Genomic DNA, 24,569 nt, shown 5'->3' on the forward strand with positions numbered 1-24,569 from the left:
TGTGCAGTCATGTAGCAGTAGTGGTGGCTTCGCAGATAGCAGTTTTTCCTGTGACATGGTTCCTAATTTCTCTAGTGTGTGGCATTATATTAGGTTCCTAATTTCTCCAGTATGTGGTACTATATGAGGTAACAACCAAGAGTCCCCTGCCCCAGAGCCTAGAACAAATATTGTTAGTTACACATTTGATAAAACCAACCTCAGCTCTTGGTTGCCATGTTGGTGGCCCACACATGGACACTCCACCCTAGTTATATTCGTTGGCTTATGGTTACAGAGTGGGAGCTTGGGTTTTGCTGAGTAAAAGCTGTTAACCACAGGGGTCTTGGCACATAGGACTGGACATCCACTGCCAATGCCAGCCACGGGTGTGGTCTGGTTTTGGGAGAGACGGCTCTGCTGAGATGTGGGATGACTGACCAGGTCTCATCCCACTGGGTGTCTATATGGAGACTCCCACTTCACACAGCCAAGCAGAGTGGACAGGTGTATCCCCGTGACAAGTGAGCCTCAGAGCTCCTAGTGTATACGCCAGAACCATTACAACTCTGAAAACTGTAGAAGGATGGCCAGGTTGAGTCCTGTAATGACCTCTGAGATGGCTTCCGTGGGACGGATTTCTTAACCTTCCAAGCCAAGCCAGTAAATCAAAGTGCCATCTAAGTAAGGGCTTTACTTTCTGGTAGCTGGTCAACTTCTCAGGGTAAACTCCATTAGACTATAAAGCACCTACCTCCAGATGGTTAAGGCGACCAGTCACCTGACCTTGGCTGTGTCCAGTGTATAGGTCCAGTGGTTATTTTTCTCTAGACAGGCCTCAGTAGTAACACGTGAGAATAGGATTACAGGCAGCGTGTTGAGTCTGGAAAAGAGAAGGTTCTGAGGATTCCACTGATGTAAGCAATGTGGAAAACTTCACCCCAGTAAGTGAGGATTTCTGCAGAATCTGGCTAAGGCAGAAACTGTCATGGTGCCCTCCACCCACATGGAAAGCTGCCGTGCAGTGCCGACTGGCTGCCCTGGGTACTCTGCAGTTGGCTGGATTTGCTTGTTGGTCCTGAATCTCTCCCAAGGTCAGGACACTGCTTCTTTGCTCTGTTTTATATCATGGATATTTTTCTTTGTAGGCCTTTGATTTATCTAGGTCTCAAAACATTTGCTCGTTTTGGAATCTGTGAATTCTTACAATGCTCTGAGGCAACGCTGAGATCGTGGTTTCAAATTATTGAAGCCAATTATCATTCTTCTAACCCCTACCATAACTCCACACATTCTGCGGATGTGCTCCACGCCACTGCCTATTTCCTGTCCAGAAACAAAATAAAGGTGAGCTAACGGCTGCATTCTGCCTTTAACAGCAGCGTAGGGAGAGTCTAGCGCCTGCTCCTGTTCTCACCATGTGGTAATAGAAACACTTAGTTTTCACCTGTGTGCCGCTTGGTCACAAAGGAAGCCAGTTGTTAGATTAATCTGCAGGCTCAGCATGCGCTGGGCATGGTGGCGCACAACTTTAATCCCAGTAGTTGGGAGGCAGAGGCAGGCGGATCTCTGTGAGTTCGAGGCCAGCCTGGACTACAGAGTGAGTTCTAGGATGGGCTCCAAAGCTACACAGAGAAACCCTGTCTTGAGAAACCATTGGGAAAAAACAACAGCAACAACAACAACAACAACAACAAAAAACCAAGCATCTGCAGTCCCTGAAGAGAAAGCCAACAGAGACAGGATAGGCCTGTCCTTTTGGGGGAGAGGAGGTTTCACAGTGGGCCATTGAGCCTCTTGAGGATGCTCACCTGTGCCGTGAGCCCGAGTCCATTACTGCCCATTCCTCAGCTCTCCTGTCTGATCATCTGACCTCAGATAGAGCTCCTTCTCCTTTTCCCACCCAGTGAGGCCCGGGCACCACGCTCTTGGCCCCCTGGAGCTCTCTCAATGCTTCCATCTCGTTCTTTCCAAGGCAGCATGTCTGACTGTGACCACCATGATCAGCTTCCTTCCTTCTCCCACAGAAACACACACACAAGACGTACAGGCCAACTGTCGAGGCCACAGCAAACCCAGGGCTGCGTGCTGCGAAGTGCACGAGCTAACGTCTAGCCCTATTCGTATATTTGAAAGCTTGAGACGGAGTCTGTAGATGGGGAAGAATCCAGAGAGTGGACTGTTTGCTCAGAGAGACAGGTGGCTAGGGAGAGTCTGGGCTAAAGTGACTTAGCCTCTAAGGAGCAGTCTCTGCTGGGGTGTGCTGCTTTTGAATAAATCTATTCAGAGCCAGCCTAGAACAATGTATATGGTTCTGAGACAGGGTCTTGTGTAGCTGAGGCTGGCCTGAATTCATTGTGTTGTCTTGAATACCTTATCCTCCTGCCTCTAGCTTCTAAATGCTGGGGTTGCTGGTACACACAAAGCCAGACCCTGCTTAAAATGATAGTCAAAATATTTATCAAATTCATACCATAGAGTGTCCCTAGCCAAAGTGAAAATTTACAGTATTTTAAATGAAATTAATTTATAAGACAAGTTTATTAGATATATACCTATTTTCACATGTTTGTAGAATACTTCCAAATATGATCTTCAGATGCACACATGAGAACATGCATGCCCACCATAGCAAGCACATGGAAGTCAGAGGACAAGTTGTGAAAGTTCTCTCTCTCCACCACTGGGTCTCTGGGATCAGCTCAGGTTGTCAGACCTGATGGCAAGCTCTTTTAAGTACTGAGCCGTCCCTGCCCTTCAATATCTTTTTTAAATGCATTTATTTTATGAATGCTCTGTCTACATGTATGCCTGCATGCCAGAAGAGGGCATCAGCTCTCATTATTAGATGGTTGTGAGCTACGGTGTAGTGCTGGGAATTAACTGCTGAGCCATCTCTCCAGCCCCACCCCTGCATATCTTACACTAGGCACACTGTTTTGAAGCTTGGTTTATAGGCACTGGATGCTGAGTCACAACAGGGCTAGATTAACAGTGAGTGGCTGTCAATCACTTCACATGCAAAACAGCTGAAAGAACTCGGATCCACGGAGAAATAAAACCAAAACGACAGATGCTTTGAAGAGTTTTCCTTTTCTTATTTATTTTTATTTTATGTGCATTGGTGTTTTGCTTGCATGTCTGTCTGACTGTGTGAGAATGTCAGATCTTGGAGTGATAGACAGTTGTGAGCTGCCATGTGGGTGCTGGGAATTGAACCTGGATCCTCTGGAAGAGCAGTCAGTGTTCTCAACCTCTGAGGCATCTCTCCAGCCCAATTTTTTATTAATTATTTGTTTGTTTATTTATTTATTTAATATGTGTACACTACACACACACACACACACACACACACACACACACACACACACATATATATAAATTTTTTATTTTATTTTTTGTTTTTCGAGACAGGGTTTCTCTGTGTATCTTTGCGCTTTTCCTGGAACTCGCTTTGTAGCCCAGGCTGGCCTTGAACTCACAGAGATCCGCCTGCCTCTGCCTCCCGAGTGCTGGGATTAAAGGCGTGCGCCACCACTGCCCGGCAATAATTTTTTTTTTTTTAGACACAGTCTCATTACGTAGATCAGGCTGGTCTGGAACTCAGATTTACCTGCCTCTGCCTCTCAAGTGCACCACCATGCCTGGCTCCAGCTTTTTTTTTTTTTTTTTTGAGATTACAATCACAACATTGCTCCCTTCCCTTATACCCCTCCTTGCTCTCCTTCAAATTCATGGCCTCTTTTCCCATCAGTTTATGCATGCATATGTGTTTGTATAAACATATTATTTCTAAATATGACCTGTTGAGAGTCCACACACGCGTCACTTGTATGTATGTTTTCAGGGCTGACTATTGGCGGTGAACAACTGGTAAGTGTGTCTTCCCTGGGGCAGAGCATTTCTCTCACCCCCAGCTTTCCTCTGCTGCCTTAGCTCTTCCCCCTAGAGTGAGTTAAACTTAACCACAACCATATACATATACTGCTTTACAGTTTTAAAAACATTTTGTACATTATCAACATTTATATGCTCCTTCATCTAAAAATCTGTCTTCCAAGATACATTTGCTATTATCCAGGGTAATTCCTATATCCGTAAATTCTCTCTCTCTCTCTCTCTCTCTCTCTCTCTCTCTCTCTCTCTCTTTGGTTTTTTGAGACAGGATTTTGCTCTGTAGCTTTGGAGGCTGTCCTGGACTAGCTCTGTAGACCAGGCTGGCCTCGAACTCACAGAGATCCGCCTGCCTCTGCATCCCGAGTGCTGGGATTACAGGCATGCGCCCACCACCACCTGTCCTCTTTTTTTAATTAAGAAATTTTGTATTCACTTTACATACCAACCACAGACCCCCCTCTCCTCTCCCCCCACCTTACTTCTTATGTAGGGTTGAGGCCTCATGGCTTGTCCCCATTCAGTTTGTTCTCTTCATTGGTCATCTTGTTCAGCTCACATTCAGGCGATCGTACTTGAGTAAATTTTGAAGTGAAATGAAAAACCTGCCTATCAAAACCTATAGAATGACTTGGGCTAGGGAGATAGCTTAGCCAGGAAAGCACGTGGCGCCCACACTAAAAGCTGGCGTGGTAGTGTGGGCTGTGCACTGGGGAGGGAGGCATGTACAGATTCCTGGGGCTAAGTGCCAGCCAGCCTAGCCACCTAGCCCCAGGTCCAGAGAAAAAACAGGTAAATAGCTCTTCCCTACCCCTACCCCCCAACCCAGGGCCTTGCTCTTGCTAGGCAAGCACTCTACCGATGAGCTAAATCCCCAACCCCTCTTTTTTTTTTTTTTTTAAGGTTTATTTATTTTATGTGCAGTGGTGTTTTTTCTCCATGCATGCATGTCTGTGTGAGGGTGTCAGATCCCCTGGAACTGGAGTTTCAGACAGTTGTGAGCTGCCATGTGGGTGCTGGGGATTGAACCCGGGTCCTCTGGAAGAATAGTCAGTGTTCCTAACCACTGAGCCATCTCTCCATCCCTGGTAAATAACCTCTGGCCTTCACATGCATGTGCACATTCATGTGTTCATTCTCAGTCACATATATGTGCACGGTGCAAGTGTGAGCGAGAGGCGCGCACACGCACACACACACACACACACACACACACACACACACTACAGCTGGGCATGGTGGTATATTCCTGTAATCCCAGTACTTGAGAAGAACCACCAGATGTTTAAAGGCTAGCTTTGGCTACACTGTGAGGGAGTGGGAAGCCAATAATAATCCACAACGGCTTTTGGAATTAAGACAATCTAGTATCAAAACTGAGAAATAAGGAAAACAGAAATACATAAATTTGAAAAATAAATGCTAGAAAAAAGTACCTCACACATCTATATTAACTCAAAAATGTAAAAGCTGATGGTTTCTTTTTTAAAAAATGATATAAATTGATAAAAAGTAAAAGAAAACTAGCTGGGCTAGTGATACACACTTGCAATCCGAGCCTCAGGAAGCTGAGGTTAGACCAAGGGCTCAAGGGTAGCCTTAATTACAAGACCCTTATGTCAGTTTAAAAGAGCACCAAAAAGAAGCGGAAAAGTAGGTTAGCTCCCAATTAATATAAGTAGTGTTCATTTTTAAAGTTATTTTTTATTTTGATTTACATAATATTGCTAAGTCAAAAATCCCAGGCTCTGGGCTTGTATTGCAGTGGTCTGGGGAAAGACTGGCCGTGCGTGCATACGCCCTTGCTGTGTGTGTGTGTGTGTGTGTGTGTGTGCCTGCAGATATGGGAGTGTTCTCCAGCAGCCGGGCATGCTCAGAGAAGCCTCTGTTGAAGGCACACTGGTTTGCAAAGGAGTTCTTGTTTTCAGGAAACTTTAGATCCAATTGACAAGGTTGCTGCCCTCATCGCTGCGGCCATTCACGACGTGGACCACCCTGGGAGAAACAACTCATTCCTCTGCAACTCGGGAAACGAGCTGGCCGTGCTGTACAATGACACAGCCGTGCTGGAGAGCCACCATGCAGCGCTGGCCTTCCAGCTGACCCTTGAGAATGACAAATGCAACATCTTTAAAAACATGGAGAGGTGAGAACAGATGCTGCTGAGATGTAGGTCACATGACTGCAGATGGAGCCGCTGCCCCCAACCTCAGTGCTGAAACAAGTGTATTTGGAGGCAGGGTCTTGCTGAGTTGCTCAGGTTGAGCTGCCAGGCACACTCCTCTTCACCTTCTGTGCATAGCACACTTCTGGTGGGTGTCCCCCGAGGGAGCGTTTTCCCTGGTCCTCATGCTAAGTGAAAGTCGTGATTGCTCTGTCACTAGTTCGTTAGCACTTGTCACATTTCATTTATAGAAACAGATTGGAAGCAGTGGCACACACTCGCCTAGCATGTACAATAAGGCTTTGGGCTCTGTTTCCAGCCAACAAAAACCAGGTGTTTAACATCCAGCAATGTCTAGCTAAACGACGTTTGGAGACGGGGTCTCACTACTCGGACTGGTGTGGCCTTAAACTTGAAATCCTCCTGCCTCAGCCCTACAAGTGCTAGGATTATAGGCCTGCCTGTGCCACCTCATCCAGCTCATGTTAGACCCACACTGCAGTCTCAGTGTCATGGGTTTGTGTCTAGGCTGGTGCCCAGTACACAGGAAAGCTCAACTGAAGAGGAAAAAAAGTGTCATGAGAAATATTTTCATTTGGATTTTTAAGGAAAATTTTATATAGGGTTTTTTAAAAAAAGTATCCTAAGCTGGGCAGTGGTGGCGCATACCTTTAATCCCAGCACTTGGGAGGCAGAGGCAGGCGGATCTCTGTGAGTTCAAGGCCAGCCTAAACTACACAGAAAAATACTGTCTCGAAAAACAAAAAAATAAAAAAATAAAATTAAAAAGAGTATCCTGATTTCTCAAAACTCCATTGTACCATGTCTTAAAATTTCAGAAGTGGGCTTACTATAAGTCTTACTCACATATACTTGTAAGTACATAATCTACAGAGAACACATAAGACCTAGGGTTTCTAGTGCTATGATTAAAAACCTGGGACCAAAAGCAGCTTGAGGAGGAAAGGTTTTATTTCATCTTACACTTCTGGGTAACAGTCCATCACTGAGGGAAGTCAGGGCAAGAACCTGGAGGAAGGAACTGAAGCAGCCGCCATGGAGGAACAGTGCTCATGGCTTGCAAACTAGGGTTAAAAGAAGGGCTAGCAAGTTCTCTGGGCCTCCAGGTACCTCCATGCAAGGCACATTGTTAATGAATATGGAGATTGTGGGCACAAAGAGAATAGTTTTGCTTGGCCTAGTGGCACAGGTCTATAATCCCAGCCTTAAAAGGCTGATACAAGAAAGTCATGGGTTTGAGGCCATCCTGGACTACACAATGAGACTGTCTTTAGAGAGGAAGAGGGAGAGGTCTCTGCTCATCCCTGCTAGAACCTGTCTCATCCTGAGAACTATGTGCAGTGTATGTATACATAGTTATGGATATGACACACAGCTCTAGCATCCTGCCTGTCAGCTGATGTCTAATGTCTTTTTGGTGATGGAGGCAAGTGTATCTTCCAGTGCTAGGGGACCGTTAGCCACAGGGCATACATCCCAGGAAACAGATGGTTGCACAGATCATAGCCCACTAGCCTGAGTCAGTAACCTGCAGCAGTCTCTCTGTCGTTGGAAACAGGAATGACTACCGGACACTCCGCCAAGGCATTATCGACATGGTCCTGGCCACGGAAATGACAAAGCACTTTGAGCATGTCAACAAATTTGTCAACAGCATCACCAAGCCCTTGACAACACAAACGAGTGAGGTGAGAGGAACTTATCCTGAGACCCTCATTGGGGTTCACACTCACCAGGCACATGGAGAACTCAGACCTGCAGGTCCCAAGTGGTAGCAGGGCCTTGGGTGGGCATGTTGAATTTGGTTTTCCATTTTTCTTTCTTTCTTTCATTTAATTTGTCTATCTATCTAGAGGCAAGCCTTCACTCTGTAGCCCAGACTGGCCTAGAACTCAGTGACCCTCATACATCCGCCTCAGGTGCTAGGGTTACAGGAGTGAGCCATGGTACCTGGTTCAATTTTGTTTTTCATTGGTTAAAAAAAAAAAAAAAAATCACTTAACATGCAAGTGTCTAGCAGGATAACATGCAATAGAACATGCAAATAGATGTGTAAACAAGTTTTCACACTGGCCATTCCTGTGCCCTGTCTCAAAATGTTTTCTTTTCTCCCCTTTTGAACATTCTAGGGTCATTTGAAGCCCTAGAAGGCTCCTTAAAAAAAAAAAAAAAAAGGCTCTAACTGTGTAGTCCTGGCTGGCCTAGAATTCAATAGTTAGACCAGGCTGGGCTCAGTCTCACAGAGATCTGCCTATCTCTGCCTCCCAAATGCTGGGATTCAAGGTGTGCGCCTCCTCACCTGGCTCCTACAGGCTCTTAGCAGCCACTCTCGAGTGTGTGTGTTCCACGGTTGCACAGAGGAAAAAGCTAGAAGGATCCTCTGCTGTGACCATTGACTTGGCCAGGCAGGAGCTGCCTGGTGTAGATTCCCACCACTTCCTCGTCTGTAGAAAGGCAAGGGTAGACCTCCCAACAGAGGGGCTCTGCTGGGATGAATCACCTCACCTTGTTTGTAATTACAATGTAATGATACTTTCCACAGTTCCCACAGATTCTTTTAGTGACTACAGATCAAAAGAAAAGGACTTTGTGCCCTCTGTATAATCATAGAAACTAAGGAAGTATGAGGGATTGTCACTCAACGTGATCTGGGGTCAGTGAAGGCTGATTGTCAAAATCCCTGTTGAAATGCTGGTGAAGACCTAGCTGCGGGGAGGAGGGTGCTGCTGGGCCACAGAGCTCTGTCATCGTGAGAAGAGAGAACTCATTTTGGTTTTTGTAAATATCTTAAAAAGATAAAAACCAGCCTTTGAGTTCTCACCAATACGAAAAGAAAAGGCCACCAGAGAGACTGAGAGAAGAGAAAGGGACAGATTTGCCAGCCTCAGTGCTGCTGGGGTCCTGATGAACTCACTGGGCCATGCTTCTCCATGTAGAATGAAAGGCTGCTCAGTGCTCAGAGCACACAGGGCTCTGCTGTACGACGCCTTCAACTTTGTAGATCCCCGCTACAAGCTTCCTGGCTCCCAGAACCCTAGGTAAGGTAGCTGGACATGAAGGGCCCATTTTGATTACTTTGATTTCACTCATGCTTCAGAAAACTGTCAAAAATCAAGAAGCCCTAAGCACTATGTTCAGGACTCCAGAGAACCGGGTCCTCATCAAACGCATGATGATTAAGTGTGCCGACGTGTCCAACCCCTGCCGGCGTCTAGAACACTGCATTGAGTGGGCTGCACGCATTTCAGAAGAATATTTTTCTCAGGTAAAATGCTATGTCTTAAGTCCTTTTACACGCACATGCACACATGCATGCGAGCACTCGTGCTGCAAATGGGGGAACACCATGAGGCTATGGACTTAAAACTAGGAAAGAAAACTCTAAAAGAAATTCTGTCTTGGAAGAGCATTTTTGATAACAAATTGTTTTCTTTATCTGGAAATGTGTTACTTTTTTGTCTTCATTCTTTGAACATCTTTGCTGGATTTGGAACCCTGGGTTGGCAGGTTTTTCCTGAAATCAGTGCCCTTCACATCTTCCTGGGACAGAAGGAAAATAAATTGCTGAAGTGTTTGCAGATTTAGAGCAGAGATGAGCACACAGATTAAAGAAGCCCAGGGAGTGGCCAGGGCTGAGGAGCATATTAGTAGTAGAGCTTTGCTTGGCACATAACAAGGGCATGAATTGTGGTGCACGCTTTTGCTCTTAGGAGGCAGAGGTAGGCAGATCTCTATGAGTTCCAAGCCAGCCTGGTCTACGTTAGAGAGTTCTGGGCTAGCCAGGGCTACATCTGAGGCCAGAAGACACAGAAACATCATATTTAAGCTGCTGTTAGAAGAAAACTGTGAACCCAGTACTCTATCTAGTGAAATAGCCTTCAAAGATCAGGGCAAGATTAAAGCCTTCTCAGATAAGGGGAAGTTCATCATCAGTAAATCTGCAATGTAAGAAATGCTAAGAGAAGTTCTTAAAGTGATGACTGCAGACTTGACTATTGAAGATGAAGGAAAAGTATCGAAAAGATTGGTTATTCCTGGGTAGCCATCCAAGACTTTTCTATTCTCTAAATTTCTCTGTATTAAGACACAGAGTTATTGGAAGCAAAGGTTCTCACATTGCATTGCTGGGTCTCTACTGTAGGTGATGTGATAGGAAAAGGGTCTAGCGGGAAATAATTACACACGGTAGTGCTTCCTAATCCTGACAGTATTATTTAAATTGAACTCCACTGAATATCAATAAGCTAAGCACTCCCATAAAAAGAGCATTCATCAGAACAGACGAGGTGGGGTGTGGTGATACATGCCAGGACTCTCAGCACGTGGAAGGGAAGCTGTGAGCTCAGGGACGGCTACATAATGGCATCCTGCTACATAATGACATCCTGCCTCCAAAACCAAGCAAAACAAAGAAGCTCAACTACAGGCGGACTGGAACGGATGTTTTAAATAAAGAACAGAAAGGTGGTGAACCCATGCAAGCAGAGTGTGCAAATTATAAACATAAGTCTCAACAGCCCTATCAATTTCAGACAAAAGACAGATAGGGCACTGCCAGAAAGAGCAGGACATTTCCTAACGAGGAATGGACCCGTAACCATAGTGTGTGTGCACTTAATACAGCAGAGCCAGCCAGGTGGTAGTGGTGCACGCCTTTAATCCCAGCACTCAGGAGGCAGAGGCAGGTGGATCTCTGTGAGTTCGAGGCCAGCCTGATCTACAGAGTGAGTTCGGGGACAGGCTCCAAAGCTATACAGAGAAACCCTGTCTCAAACCCCCATCCCAAAATAAAAATCGGCAGAATCAAAAGTCACCTACAGCCAGCAGCTTAAACTATTGTTGAAGACAGATGATTTGAACATGTACAGCAGAAGTAATGCCAGCCTTACAAATTGTATGAGGCAGGGAAGGAGGGAGGAGCACTGGCTCATTCTGAGACTATTTTAACCCATTGTCAATACCCGACAGAGGCCATGCCACCACAGGACATGGCAGTCTGTTTCTCAAGACCCTGAAAGTGGAGGAGCTGAGTCCAACTGCATAAAGAGGGTGTGCAGCACCACTAGGCCTGTTCACACAAGTGCAAGGCTGGCCGCTTATTTAGTAATTCACTGTAGTCCTGGAGTAATAGAAGAAAATCTTACATCTATTGCTCTAGTTACAGAAAGGCGTGACAGAACTCGGCCTCCATTCGTCACAGGAACACTTATAGCACACCGGGAATAGAAGGAAAGTACCTTGTTGGAGACGGGGTCTCTGTGTATGCAGCCCTGGCTGTTCAGTCTGCTGGTGGATCATGCCGGCCTTCGGCTCTGGCGTGCTGGCATTAAAAACATAGCTTATGTTGTATCTAGCCACATGATATTGCCCTAATAATGGAAACAAAGCTGGAGGCCTGTTGTTACCACACTGCTCAACACTGCTGGTCTTTCCAGATACTGCACTATGCAAGGGAGGACACAGTACATAAAAACAGAAAATAACACATCTTAAAACACATCTTAAAAATTCCCAAGGCACACAACATTACACTAATAATTAGATTTGATCAGTGAGATCATATGGGACAGTAAGCTCCATATATAAAAGTCAAGTTGTATTTTATATACTAACAACCAAAAAAAAAAAAAAAAAAGAAACTTAAAACAGTGCTTGTTGAAATAGCAATAAAAAGCAAAAATTTCTTAGAAATAAATTTACTGATAGATGGCCAGACCTCATAAACCATTGCTAGAAACTTAAAGAACATTCCATGTTTACATATTAGAAAAGGGGTGATGTGTGATCCTAATTAGTCTTAACAATTAAAAACCCAGAGTCAGATATCAAAGGTAAAAGCTGAAAGATCAGAGAAGCAGAGCAGCCACTAGAGACTTCTTACCTCTACGAAATCACTGACCAAACTGGGGAGGGAAGGGCGAGATCGTCCACCTCCCTAGTGCTGGGATCAAAGGTATGTGCCACCACCGCCTGGCTGTTTCTCTTTTAGACTGGTTCAATCTCCTTTAGCCCAGGGTGGCCTTGAACTCCTGATCTTCCTGTTTCTTCCTCCCAAGTGCTGGATTAAAGGTGTGTGTCACCACTGCCTGGCCTCTGTGGTTAACTAGTGGCTAGCTCTGCATTCTGATCTTCAGGCAAGCTTTATTTCTCAGAACACAAACAATACATACAACAAGGGGCTCTCCCAAGATTTTCCCAATTGGTTTTAGAAAGAGAGCACAGATACATCAGTTCACAAGTAAGCTGTCAGCCTGCCTAGAAAAAGCCAGACCATGATGCTTTTAGAGAATATCCCCAGTGACTTCGAAATGGACAAAGACTTTTAGGTACAGAAAGCAAACAGCCATGGAAAAAAAGAAGATATACATTGGACTTCATTAAAGTTTTAAAAATTGTGCTAAAAAATGAGTAACAGGACGTGTCGAGAAAAAAATACAAGTCATTTCTGACAAAGGACTGCACGTACCCAGGTTACGTTACAATAGTAAGGCAAGCCACCCAGTTAAAAATAATATTTCAATAGCTATTTCATAAACGATAGTATGAGGGGCTGGGGATTTAGCTCAGTGGTAGAGCACTTGCCTAGCAAGCATAAGGCCCTGGGTTCGATGCTCAGCTCAAAAAAAAAAAAAAAGATAGTATGAATTGCTGATAATTACATGGGAAAAAAAGATGGTACATCATCAGGGAGATTAAAATGAAAGTCTAGCACATACCAATAGAAAGGTTTAAATGGAAAATACATGGTCAGGTGTGGTCATGTATACACGGAATCCCAGCACTTGGGCTTGGAGGCAGGGTTAGGAGTCCCGCAGCTGTTTACTGTAGAGTTCCGTGGTAACCTGAGTGGTCTATGAGATTCCATCTCAAAACAGCAGCAGCACATGCCAGAACACTTGACAACATCGAATGTAGGTGACAGTGTGGAGCAGATATTAGCAGACTGCAGAAAGCGTTACTGCCACTGTGGTAACCAGAGGGGACCGCGTTGTGCCAGTTGTAACAAGATTTACCCTGGCACTATTAACATTGTAGGCTGGCATCAAACTCAGTCCTCCTGCTTTCTGAGTGATCAAACTACACACGTGTGCCACCCCAGCCTGGTGCTGACCTCCCTGTCACCTGAGGCTGACCCTCCTGCCCTCTGCTGCTTGAGTCTGGCTTACAGACCCCACCATGTTTGGTTTGTTTGGTCCTGGGGACTGAACCCAGAGTCGCATGCATGCAGGCAAGCACTCTGCCATCTGAACTACAAATCCCAAGACCCGCCTCCGGTTATTCTTTTTAATAGTATCTTACTCTGTAGCTCAGGCTATCCTAGAACTATGTAGCCAAAGCTGATGGCCTTGAACTCAGAGTAATCCTCCTGCCTCAGCCACCTGAGTACTATAGCTTTAACCCCACCACACCCTGCTTCCTTACTTTGTTAACACAGCAATTGATTTTCATGTAGTGAAGTGTGCCTCAGGAAATCCTGTCATGTAGAATTCCTCTGACATGCTAATTTGACCAATATCTTGTTTGGGATCTTTAATCACTATCCACAAGGATATTAGTCTGCAGGGTTTGTTTGCAGTGTCTGTGTCTATTATGGTATGCTGGCTTTCTAGGATGAACTAGAAATGTTCTCTGGATTTTTTTTTTTTTTAATTTTGAAGAGTTTGAGAAAGATTGTTGTTGATTTTCTAAACTTTTGTTAGAATTTATGAGTACAGCATTTGGTCCTGTCTTTTCTCTGCTGGGAGGTTTTTAGGATTGATGCCTCCTTCTTACTGGTTAATAGGTTTATTATTCATAGTCTTCCCACAAGACAACAGAGCCCCTAGCTGAGCAATAACCACCAAGCCCTTCCTGGGACGGGGCCGTGTTTCTTGCTCACTTCTTATGGTTCCAGTGTGGGCAGAAAGATGGTGAATGGTGACAGGGCCAGCGGAGGTAGGTGCCAGATCCACCCTGGACTCTGACCTGAGGGGCCTTAGCCGGGAGACTTCCAGCTCTTAGAGATGCTTGGGTTGGTTTGGGATGTCCTCACTCTGGGAACAGTGTGGTGTCTGGCAGGTCTCCTTTGCTTGGTAGTGCCACATGGGCTCTCAAAGCAGCCTGTGGGGCTGCTCGGTGGCAGGCGGGATTCTGAGGTCCTGGGGTGTTCTGCTTTGCAGACTGATGAAGAGAAGCAGCTGGACTTGCCTGTGGTGATGCCAGTTTTTGACAGAAACACCTGCAGCATTCCCAAGTCTCAGATCTCTTTCATTGACTACTTCATCACGGACATGTTTGATGCCTGGGACGGTAAGAACCTAGCACCTTCCCTAAGGAGGGACTGGCTAGTTAGATGGTAAGTAGATGCGTGGCTTAGACTTCCAAGGTGGAGTGGAGAGAAAGAAGCCATTCTGGAAGGCAAAGAGCCTGTCAAATAAGAGGTACCCAGAAGAGGACCCCAAGGATGTCCCTGGCTCCCTGTGCCCTGAGGGCAGCACTCCGGGGGTGGGAGGTGTGCAGAGCTGATACCTGTGGGTCGGGGGCTGAGACAGGTTTCCCTCCGGTCCACTCGCCCCAGAATTTGGCGTTACATTACGGCCGACTCCCTTAGTCGTTCTTAAAATGCTGGGGCCAGGGCATAGCTGTGTGGTGGGAGGCCCGAGTTCCACTCCTGGAAGGAAATAAGGAAGCCCAAGCCCGTAAAGAAAGGCTGTGTGAAGACGCTGCATCCCTGTCTCTCTCTCCAGCCTTTGTTGACCTGCCTGACCTTATGCAGCATCTAGATGACAACTTCAGGTACTGGAAAGGACTGGATGAAAAGAAGCTGTGCAGCCTCCGGCCCCCTCCAGAGTAGTGGGGACATCCTGTCTGAGGCTCTGCCCTTCCTGGCTTCTGCAGTTTCTTAGGCCTTTCGATGTTAGGCAGAACTATCCCCTCATCTGCAGAGGCTGTGACAGGACAAGGGGGCATCAACCTTCTGTGGCCACCATCTGATGCTGTAGCATGCGCTTTGTGTTACCATAGGCCTGGGAGCCCTGCAGAGGTGACCATGGCTGTCCTGGCAGCCACACACCGTTTCTCCATGCTCCTTCAGCCTGCAGAGCAGCCATGGCGACTTGTCTCGGCTCTCAGGAGGTGAGCCGCTCCTTTTGGAATACTACTGGAGTGACTTGTCTCTTTAATCAACTAGCAAATGAGATAAAGAAGCTTAAAGTTGATCATCCCAACTATTAAATGTTTTATTTATTTTATTAGAAGTTTGACATTTTCTATGAATTTAAAAATACTTCAAAGCCAAAGCCACCTTCAAATGCCACAACCAAATTCACGAGTCACAGTGCGTAGACTTATTTTCGTAATGCAGATTTAAAATATAAAATGATACATTTTATTACACTATAGAAATGTTACTCTTCTCGTCGGTTGGTGTTGGTGGGGAAGGCACTTTGCTGGTGGGGCCCACTCTAGTGCGCAACCAAGGCCACATCTGCAGACCCGGTTCTGAGCAGCAGCTGTGATCCCAGGAGTTTTGCAGGTGTCTTGTCAGAAAAACTTGGATGTGACCATTTTATAATTGAATTTCCAAGAGCCTGCCTTATTTTATACCGTTTCTATAAAATATGCCCTATAAAACAAAGCAAACCAGAATACTTAGTGGTTGACATTTTATAACTAACATGGGATATTTGATTCTAGAAATGTATAAAGGCCATATCTGTTCGTGGTTTTAATGAGCATTTAATACTACACAGATGACACGTAATGACATGCCAGAGGGTTGGTTTCATCTTAAACTTGTATTTTTTCTGGATGAAATTAAACTGTTTTTAAGAAGTCATTTGTTGCCATTTCTTTGGTATTGTCTAATAATAATCTTTCTAAATTAGGAAGAGACATGTATTTCATAGAACAAATGAGCACCTGAACAACTCGCTAGGGTCTTGGAGACAGGGTTTCAGTTTGAACAGACCCTTTACCTGGCGTGAGGATCACTACCTGTGGGCCCACCTCAGAAGAGGCAGCAGATCTTCCCGCCTGGTGCCAGGAGAGAAAACGAGCCTCACCAGCAACCTCAGCCGCCATGGGCTGAGAGGCTGCAGGGCAGCTAAGGATTTTCACCACAAAAGCTGCTACCAGAGCAGTGGGGATGCTAAAAGCGGCAGTAAGAATTGCAAAGTAAACACGATGTTTTTCAAAAGAATAGATCTGAAAAGACCCACATGAGACAAGCAAGCCCAGTGGTTCTCAACCTTCCCAATGCTGTGACCCTTCAATACAGCTCTTCATGTTGTGCTGACCCCAACCATACAATTATTTTTGTTGCTACTTCATAACTGTAATTTTGCTCCTGTTATGAATGGTAATGTAAGTGTCTGATATGCAGGATATATGGTATGTGACCCCAAAGGGGTCGAGACCTACAGGTTGAGAACCACTGTTCTAGGGTCTGGGAAACAAGAAAAGCCTGTGTATGGGTCTCACAGAAGACTGGACATAATGGAAGAAAAGAAAAGAAAAGAGAGAGAGACTATGAAAACAGAAGCGAAGGCATCACAGAGCCAAGTGCATCCCGCAAACACAGAGGCGGGGTGCAGTGAGATCCAGGATGGAGAGCAAAGCGGGAGGTACTAGGCCAGGCTTGAACTTGGTCCCGTTTGACAACTGCAGCCCTCTGAATTGAAGGGCACCCGAATCCCAAGAATCCCAAGTAGAGCACGGGTTGTCGGCCCTCCGTCACCGTAACAAGCGTCTGAAGCGAGGAGACTTGTTGTTACTGTTAGCTTTCATCCACACTGACTGGGCACGTGGTGCACATCGGGTGGGGGGCTGAAGGAGGACGAGGATAGAGTCCGGGCATGCTCTTTTGGAACATGCCCCTCCAAGCCAGAGGACCCCACTCTGGAGTCTCTGCCACCTCTCAACAGTCCCAGACTGGGAACTAAGCCTTTAAGACATGGCTTCTTAGGAGACCCCAAGGTGCAGCAGTGCATAAGACAGATCCACACGGGGTCAGCTGCAGAGCATGGAGCTCAAGGAACTAGAGCCTGCCACTGAGGGACAGGAGACATAAGGCTTTCAGTTCCAAAACATCCAAGGGAGCTCCCAACCCAGACCCACTTCCTTAGCTACACTGGTATCCAAAAGTGAGCAGAGGTAACTTCAGACATGCAGACACAGCTCATTAGAGCCCCTGTGAAAATACAAAAGATGCCCTGTAGAGGCCAGATCCAGTAAGGGGGCAAGTATCTGGACAAAAGTAGCCATAGTGAGTGTGTGTGTGTGTGTGTGTGTGTGTGTGTGTGTGTGTGTGTGTGTGTGTGAGAGAGAGAGAGAGAGAGAGAGAGAGAGAGAGAGAGAGAAAGTGTGTGTGTGTGTGTGTGTGTGTGTGTGTGTGTGTGTAGGGCATGTAGCAGTGACAGCCAGAGACAGGAAAACAGGCATGCAGAAGATAAGCTAAATATTAAAGAAGTCAGGATAGACCATTGTCCTTGACATTCACCGAGAAAGCCTGGGGAAGTTGTCAAAGGACTTAGGACAGAACTCAGAATGACTGAGGAGAGAAAGGATAAGCCATGACTAACAACCATTAGAAGCCACGGGGTAGGGTGGAGACACAAACTGGAAAAGGTAATAGGAGAAGCATGTCTCTAAATAATGTGTGCAGAACTCTGGAGATGTGTGCAAAGACGCGTTCTAACATTAAAATGTAGAAGTCTTAAAATTATACCAAAATCTTGAGAAATTACAAAAGAAATAGCCATAAAAGTTATAAATTCGGGGTTAGGGATTTAGCTCAGTGGTAGAGTGCTTGCCTAGCAAGTACAAGGCCCTGGGTTTGGTCCTCAGCTCCGGAAAATAAAAATTAAAAAAAAAAAGAAAAAAGAAAAAAAAGTTATAAATTCTAGGAAAAATGTAAACAAGGCCGAAGAAGTAGCCCTGATTTGGAGATGACCCACAGAAGTCACAGAGTAGTCACACCTCGAATATTATGGAAATGGCTACATATCACCAAGGCTCTTTGGATTAGCATGTGAACTGACCACAGCAAACGGAAGGATAGGAAAAAATAAGGTTTGCTCATATCAGTAGTAGAAACTGGGTTGTTACCACCACTTTGGAGAGCAGTCTGGAAAAAATATGAATCCACAGCAACTTTATTTTCATATCTTAGACTTGCAAAAGTTCATTAGAAGATATGCTCAAAGGATATTCTGCCTGCCTTCCTGTCATAAAAAGCTAGAAGCAGTCTAGATGTCCTTGGGAGAATAAGGAAATGATGGTGTTGTGTACAGATGATGGTAGTTTGGCTCCTAAGGTTCCCGGTGATGACCCTGCCTCCCCATGTTCACAGCTCTGGTTTGGACCTGCTGATTTCTTCTAACCATGAGAATATGGCAAAAGTCATCGGGTGCTGCTTCTGGGATTTGGCTGCAACTAGTTTCCAAGGCTGTTGTGGGCTCTTCAGGGCAAGCATCCGGCTTAAGCCTTTGGAGACTGCCAGCAATCCTGATGTCCCTTGACTGGTCAAGCTCAGTCTCCACATCCATCATTATATTACTTTGTATGTGTGTCTCTGTTCCCTCATCTCACAAGGACACCATCACTGTATTCAAGGACCACCTCACAGTTCTTAAATGCGGTTGCATTTTGAGGGCACTGCCCATTGGTTCCTTTCCTAATCTAACAAAGCAGCTACCATGTCTCCAGCTGCTCTAAGGAGAGGCCCCTGGGGAAGGAACAGCAGTCCGTAGTTGACAGCCAGCAAGAACTGAATCCTGCTGTCACCCAGGATTCAGTTCACCCAAGAGGAGTCAGCTCTTTAGTACAGCTGCCCCAGAAACAACTTGTTACATACAGCCTAGAGAGGATCACAGCTCCATTCCTCACCCAAGTAAACCAAAGCAGTTAAAGGTGGTTGTTTTGGTTTGGTTTTGTATTTTGGCTTGGATTTTTCAAGACAGGGTTTCCTCTGTAGACCAGGCTGGCCTTGGACTCACACATCTGCTTTGTTTCCCGAGTGCTGGGACTAAAGGCGTGCACCGCCACCACCACACAGCTGGCAGTTAAGCCAGTAAGTTTTGCGTTTTCTGTTTTGTTTTGCCCACAGCAATATAGTCAATATATCAACTATATTAGCCATTCAGAATAATGAGTTAGGACTCTGGTGTCATCTGGGAGAAAGTTCAAGGATAATATAGAATGAAGAGTCAAAGAAACACTGTGACACCTTTTGCAGAAATGTTTCCTAATTTTCCAAAACAATGCACAATTGTTGGTATGAAAATTAGTATGAGTTTGAAATATAAAGGAAGTTTACAGATCCTATAACTTGCCTTGTGTACTAGTGGCCTCCTGACACACAGTAGTATAGTTTTAAGACGTTTTACATTTTAATGTTAGAACATGTCTTTGCACACATCTCCAGAGTTCTGCATACATTATTTATAGACATGCTTCTATTACCAGAATGGTTCAACATACAAAAATTTGTCAATGTAATCCACCATATAAATGCTGAAAAGGCCTTTGACAAAGTCCAATATCCCCTTCAGATAAAAGTCTTGGAGAGATCATGGATACAAGGGACACACCTAAACATAATAAAAGTAATATACAGCAAGTCGATAGCCAACATCAAATTAAATGGAGATAAACTCAAAGCAATAACCACTAAACTAAGCAACAAAACAAGGCTGTCTCCATACCTATTCAGTACAGTACTGAAGTCTTAGCTAGAGCAATGAGGCACAAGGTGGAGAGGAGGAAGACAGAGTATCATTATTCACAGATAATATGATAGCATACATAAATGACCCCCAGAATTCTACCAGGGAACTCCTACAGCTGATAAACAAGCGAAGTGGTTGGATACAAGATTAACTAAAAACAAACAAACAAAAAAACAAACAAAAAAACAGTAGCCCTCCTATACACAAATGATAAATGGGCAGAGAAAGAACTCATAAGAACAACACCTTTCACAATAGCCACAAATTATATAAATTATCTTGGAGAAACCAAGCAAGTGAAAGACCTGTATGACAAGATCTTCCAGTCTTTGAAGATATCAGAAGATGGAAAGATCTCTCATGCTCATGGATTGGTAGTATTAACATAATAAAAATGGCCATCTTATCAAAAGCAATCTACAGATTCAGTGCAATCTCCATCAAAATTCTAATACAGTTCTTTATAGCCATGAAAGAACAACACTCAACTTCATATGGAAAAACAAAAATCCAGGATAGCCAAAACAATCCTATTTAATAAAAGAACTGCTGGAGGTATCACCATCCTGATTTCAAGCTCTACTACAGAGCTGTAGTAACAAAAACCATATGATACTGACATAAAAACAGACAGATGGATCAACAATCAAACTGAAGACCCAGACACAAATCCACACACCTAGACAAAGAAGCCGTAATTATACAATAGAAAAAAAGAAAGCATCTTCAACAAATGGTGCTGATCCAACTGTATTTCATCATGTAGAGGAATGCAAATAGATCCATATCTATCATCCTGCATAAAACTCAAGTCCAAATGGATCAGAACTTCAACATAAATCCAGACACACTGATCCTGACAGAAGAGAAAGTGGGGAACAGCCTTGAACACATGGCACAGGAGACCACTTCCTGAACAGAACACCAATAGCACAGGCACTAAGATTGACAATAAATGGGACCTCATGAGATAGGAATTTTCTGTAAGGTAAAGGACACCATCAATAGGACAAAATGGCAGCCTGCAGAATGGGAAAAGGTCTTCACCAACCTGACATCTGACAGAGGGCTGATTTCCAAATATATAAAGAACTCAAGAAACTAAACATCAGCCGGGCGGTGGTGGCACACGCCTTTGATCCCAGCCCTCGGGAGGCAGAGGCAGATGGATCTTTGTGAGTTTGAGGCCAGCCTGGGCTACCAAGTGAGTTCCAGGAAAGCGCAAAGCTACACAGAGAAACCCTGTCTCGAAAAACCAAAAAAAAAAAAAAAAAAAAAAAGAAAAGAAACTAAACATCAAAAAACCTCCAAATAATCCAATTAGAAAATGGAGTACAGAAGTCTGGGCCACCACCTGGGACCACATTGGTGTCTGAGGGCCACACTGCCACTGGGGCCATGGTGGCCTGGGTGGCCTGCACCACCACCTGGAGCCATGGTAACATCCAGACCTGGGCTGCTACTGAGGACCATGTCTGGGTCCGTGGTCCTACTGCAGCTGGGGTCTGTGTTGAAGTCTGTGGCCCATGGTGCTACTGAAGGCCATATGGATGGCTGGAGTCAGGTCAGCCACCTGCTGCAGCCAGGGCCATGCAGATCTGAGTGGCCTGCACTGCTACTTGATGCCATGGAGACATCTGGGCCAGGGCTGCAGCTGAGGGCCATGTCTGGGTCTGCGGCCCTACCACAGCCAGGGTCTGTGTTTGCGGCCCTACCACAGCCAGGGTCTGTGTTGATGGCCAAAGTTCCTGTTACTATGGAAGGCCACGTGAATGCCTGAGATTGGGGCCTTGTTAGTTGTCTAAGGGCCATGCTGATGCTGGGACCATGATGGATCTGAGTGGCCTGAACCTGGGGCAATGGTGACACCATACCCAGCTGCTGCTGAGGACCATGTTTGCGTTCATGGTCCCGCTGCAGCTAGGTTCTGTGTTGCCACCAAAAGTTACATGGAGACCCGGGGTTGGTGTCTGGGGCCATGCTGCCACCAGAGCCATCCTGACCTGAGTGGCCTGTGCTTCTACCCAGAGCCAGGAAGTCGTCTGGGCCCGAGCTGCTGCTGATGTCTGAGGCCCCTGTCACCTCAGGGAGACGTGGGAACTATGCATGATGGCATCAGAGGGCCATGCTGAGCAGGCCCTGCCATTTGCTGGCCCCAACCCTCATGGGAGAGCTGCCTCCGCCCACTTGGAAGAGATGGCCCCACTCCTCCCATGGGTCGGGGAGAGCTGAGAGCTGACCCTGATGGCATGGGCATAGAGGAGCTGGCTCCGCCCCTCACCTGGCCTGGATTGACCAACTCAGCTACCACCCAGGCCCTCAGCTGGGCCTGGGGTTGGCCCACCCTAACGTCTACCCCATCTAGGACCTGCTGGAGCTTATGAAGGATCTGGTCCTGTGAAATGATAGCCACAAGATCTCCATGACTGGGGCAGCCTTGGGATAGCCCAGAGGAGTTTCGGTGAGGATCCAGTGATGATGGTATACCAGAAATCAGGGGCCTTGAACCTCGGCTGTCAGTGCCACAGGACGAATGAAGAGGGTGTTGGAGAGGCTGGAAAGATGGAGGAGCAAAGTGTTTAGTTTTGTTCTGTTATTTTGTTGTTCTTTTGGTTTGTTTACTTGTTTTGTTTTTTAATTTTCATTTGGAGAGGCCGCTGCAGGGGTAGAGAGGGGGAGTCAGAGGGACTGGGAGGTGAGTGGAACTGGGGTGCATGGTGTGAAATTCCCAAAGATTCAATAAGGAAGTTACGTTAAATATATATAAAAGCAGAAGATACAGGGCTGGCACTGTTGCAGAGGATGTAGAGCCTGGTTTGCATCACCCATGTCAGGAGGCTCACAGCTGCCTTGTAACTATAACTCTAGGGGATCTGATGCACTCTTTGGAATCCATGAGCACCTACACACATGCGCGCGCACACACACACACACACACACATCCATAAAAATAAAAATAAAATCTGTTTAAAACGATAAAAATGGGATACAGATCTTAATAGAAGAATCTCAAATGACTGAGAGACAATTGAAGAATTGCTCAACATCCTTAGTCATCAGGGAATTGCAAATCAAAATGATGGAGATACCATCTTTTTTCCCCATTTTAATTAATTAATTAATTAATTTTTCTATTATCAGCTTGATACAGGATAAATTATTATCCTAATAGTGAAATGTTTCACTGATGCTTGCCAGGTAATTGAGTAAAACCAAAACTTATTATAAGCCACAGTCATCCTAGGGTCCCCCCTGCTATATAGCCTCCCTGGTTCTGTGGGTTGCAGTCTGATTGTTCTTTGCTTTATTATATCTAGAATCCACTTATGAGTGAGTACATACCATGTTTGTCCTTCTGGGTTTGGGTTACCTCACTCAGGATGATATTTTCTAGTTCCATTCATTTGCCTGCAAATTTCATGCTGTCGTTGTTTTTCTCTGCTGAGTAGTACTCCATTGTGTAGATGTACCACATTTTCTTAATCCATTCTTCAGTTGATGGGCATCTAGGTTGTTTCCAGGTTCTGGCTATTACAAATAATGATGCTATGAACATAGTTGAGATGTATCTTTGTGGTATGATTGAGCATTCCTTGGGTATATGCCCTAGAGTGGTATGGCTGGGTCTTGAGGCAGATTGAGTCCCAATTTTCTGAGAAACCGCCATACTGACTTCCACAGTTGTTGTACAAGTTTGCATTCCCACCAGCAGTGGAGGAGTGTTCCCTTTACTCTGCATCCTCTCCAACATAGACTGTCATTGGTGTTTTTGATCATAGCCATTCTGACAGGTGTAAGGTGGTATCTCAGAGTCATTTTGATTTGCATTTCTCTGATGATTAAGGATGTTGAGCATTTCTTTAAATGTCTTTCAGCCATTTTTTATTCTTCTTTTGAGAATTCTGTTTAGCTCTTTAGCCCATTTTGTAATTGGATTGTTCAGTATTTTGATGCCTAGTTTCTTGAGTTCTTTATATACTTTGGAGATCAGTTCTCTGTCAGATGTGGGGTTGGTGAAAGTCTTTTCCCATTCTGTAGGCTGTCTTTTTGTCTTATTGACCATGTCTTTTGCCCTACAAAAGCTTCTCAGTTTCAAGAGGTCCCATTTATTAGTTGTTGTGCTCAGTGTCTGTGCTACTGGTGTTATATTTAGGAAGTGATCTCCTATGCCAATGCGTTCAAGAGTACTCCTACTTTCTCTTCTATCAAGTTTCATGTAACTGGATTTATGTTGAGGTCTTTGATCCATTGCACTTGAGTTTTGTGCATTGCAATAGATATGTATCTATTTGCAGTCTTCTACATGTTGACATCCAGTTATGCCAGCACCATTTGTTGAAGATGCTTTTCTTTTTTCCATTGTATAGTTTTGTCCTTTTTGTCATAAATCAGGTGTTCATATGTGTGTGGGTTAATGTCAGGGTCTTCAGTTCAATTCCATTGGTCTGTATGTCAGTTTTAATGCCAGTACCAAGCTGTTTTTAATTACTGTAGCTCTATAGTAGAGCTTGAGGTCAGGGATTGTGATGCCTCCAGAGGTTGCTTTATTATACAGGATTCTTTTAGCTATCCTGGGTCTTTTGTTTTTCCATATGAAATTGAGTATTTTTCTTTCCAAGTCTGTGAAGAATTGTGTTGGTATTTTGATGGGGATTGCATTGAATCTGTAGATTGCTCTTGGTAAGATTGCCATTTTTACTAAGTTAATCTTACCTATCCATGAGCATGGGATATCCTTCCATTTTCTTATATCTTCAATTTCTTTCTTTAGAGATTTAAAGTTTTTACCAAAAAGGTCCTTC

The 24,569-nt window shown here is 45.0% G+C and overlaps 1 protein-coding gene across 1 annotated transcript in view; it reads left to right on the forward strand.

The window, feature by feature from the left end:
* Pde8a (phosphodiesterase 8A) overlaps nt 1-15,875 on the forward strand; it is a 131,204-nt gene extending 115,329 nt beyond the window's left edge. The window contains exons 17-22 of the mRNA XM_036185704.1: nt 1,128-1,326; nt 5,802-6,019; nt 7,617-7,746; nt 9,156-9,323; nt 14,218-14,347; nt 14,785-15,875. Of these exons, the coding sequence (XP_036041597.1) occupies nt 1,128-1,326; nt 5,802-6,019; nt 7,617-7,746; nt 9,156-9,323; nt 14,218-14,347; nt 14,785-14,891 (952 nt within the window). The 3' untranslated portion in view covers nt 14,892-15,875. The remainder of the gene's footprint in view (nt 1-1,127; nt 1,327-5,801; nt 6,020-7,616; nt 7,747-9,155; nt 9,324-14,217; nt 14,348-14,784) is intronic.
* Nucleotides 15,876-24,569: the final 8,694 nt, after the last annotated feature.

Source organism: Onychomys torridus, chromosome 1 (genome assembly GCF_903995425.1).
Source record: "Onychomys torridus chromosome 1, mOncTor1.1, whole genome shotgun sequence".
Classification (NCBI taxonomy): Eukaryota; Metazoa; Chordata; class Mammalia; order Rodentia; family Cricetidae; genus Onychomys; species Onychomys torridus.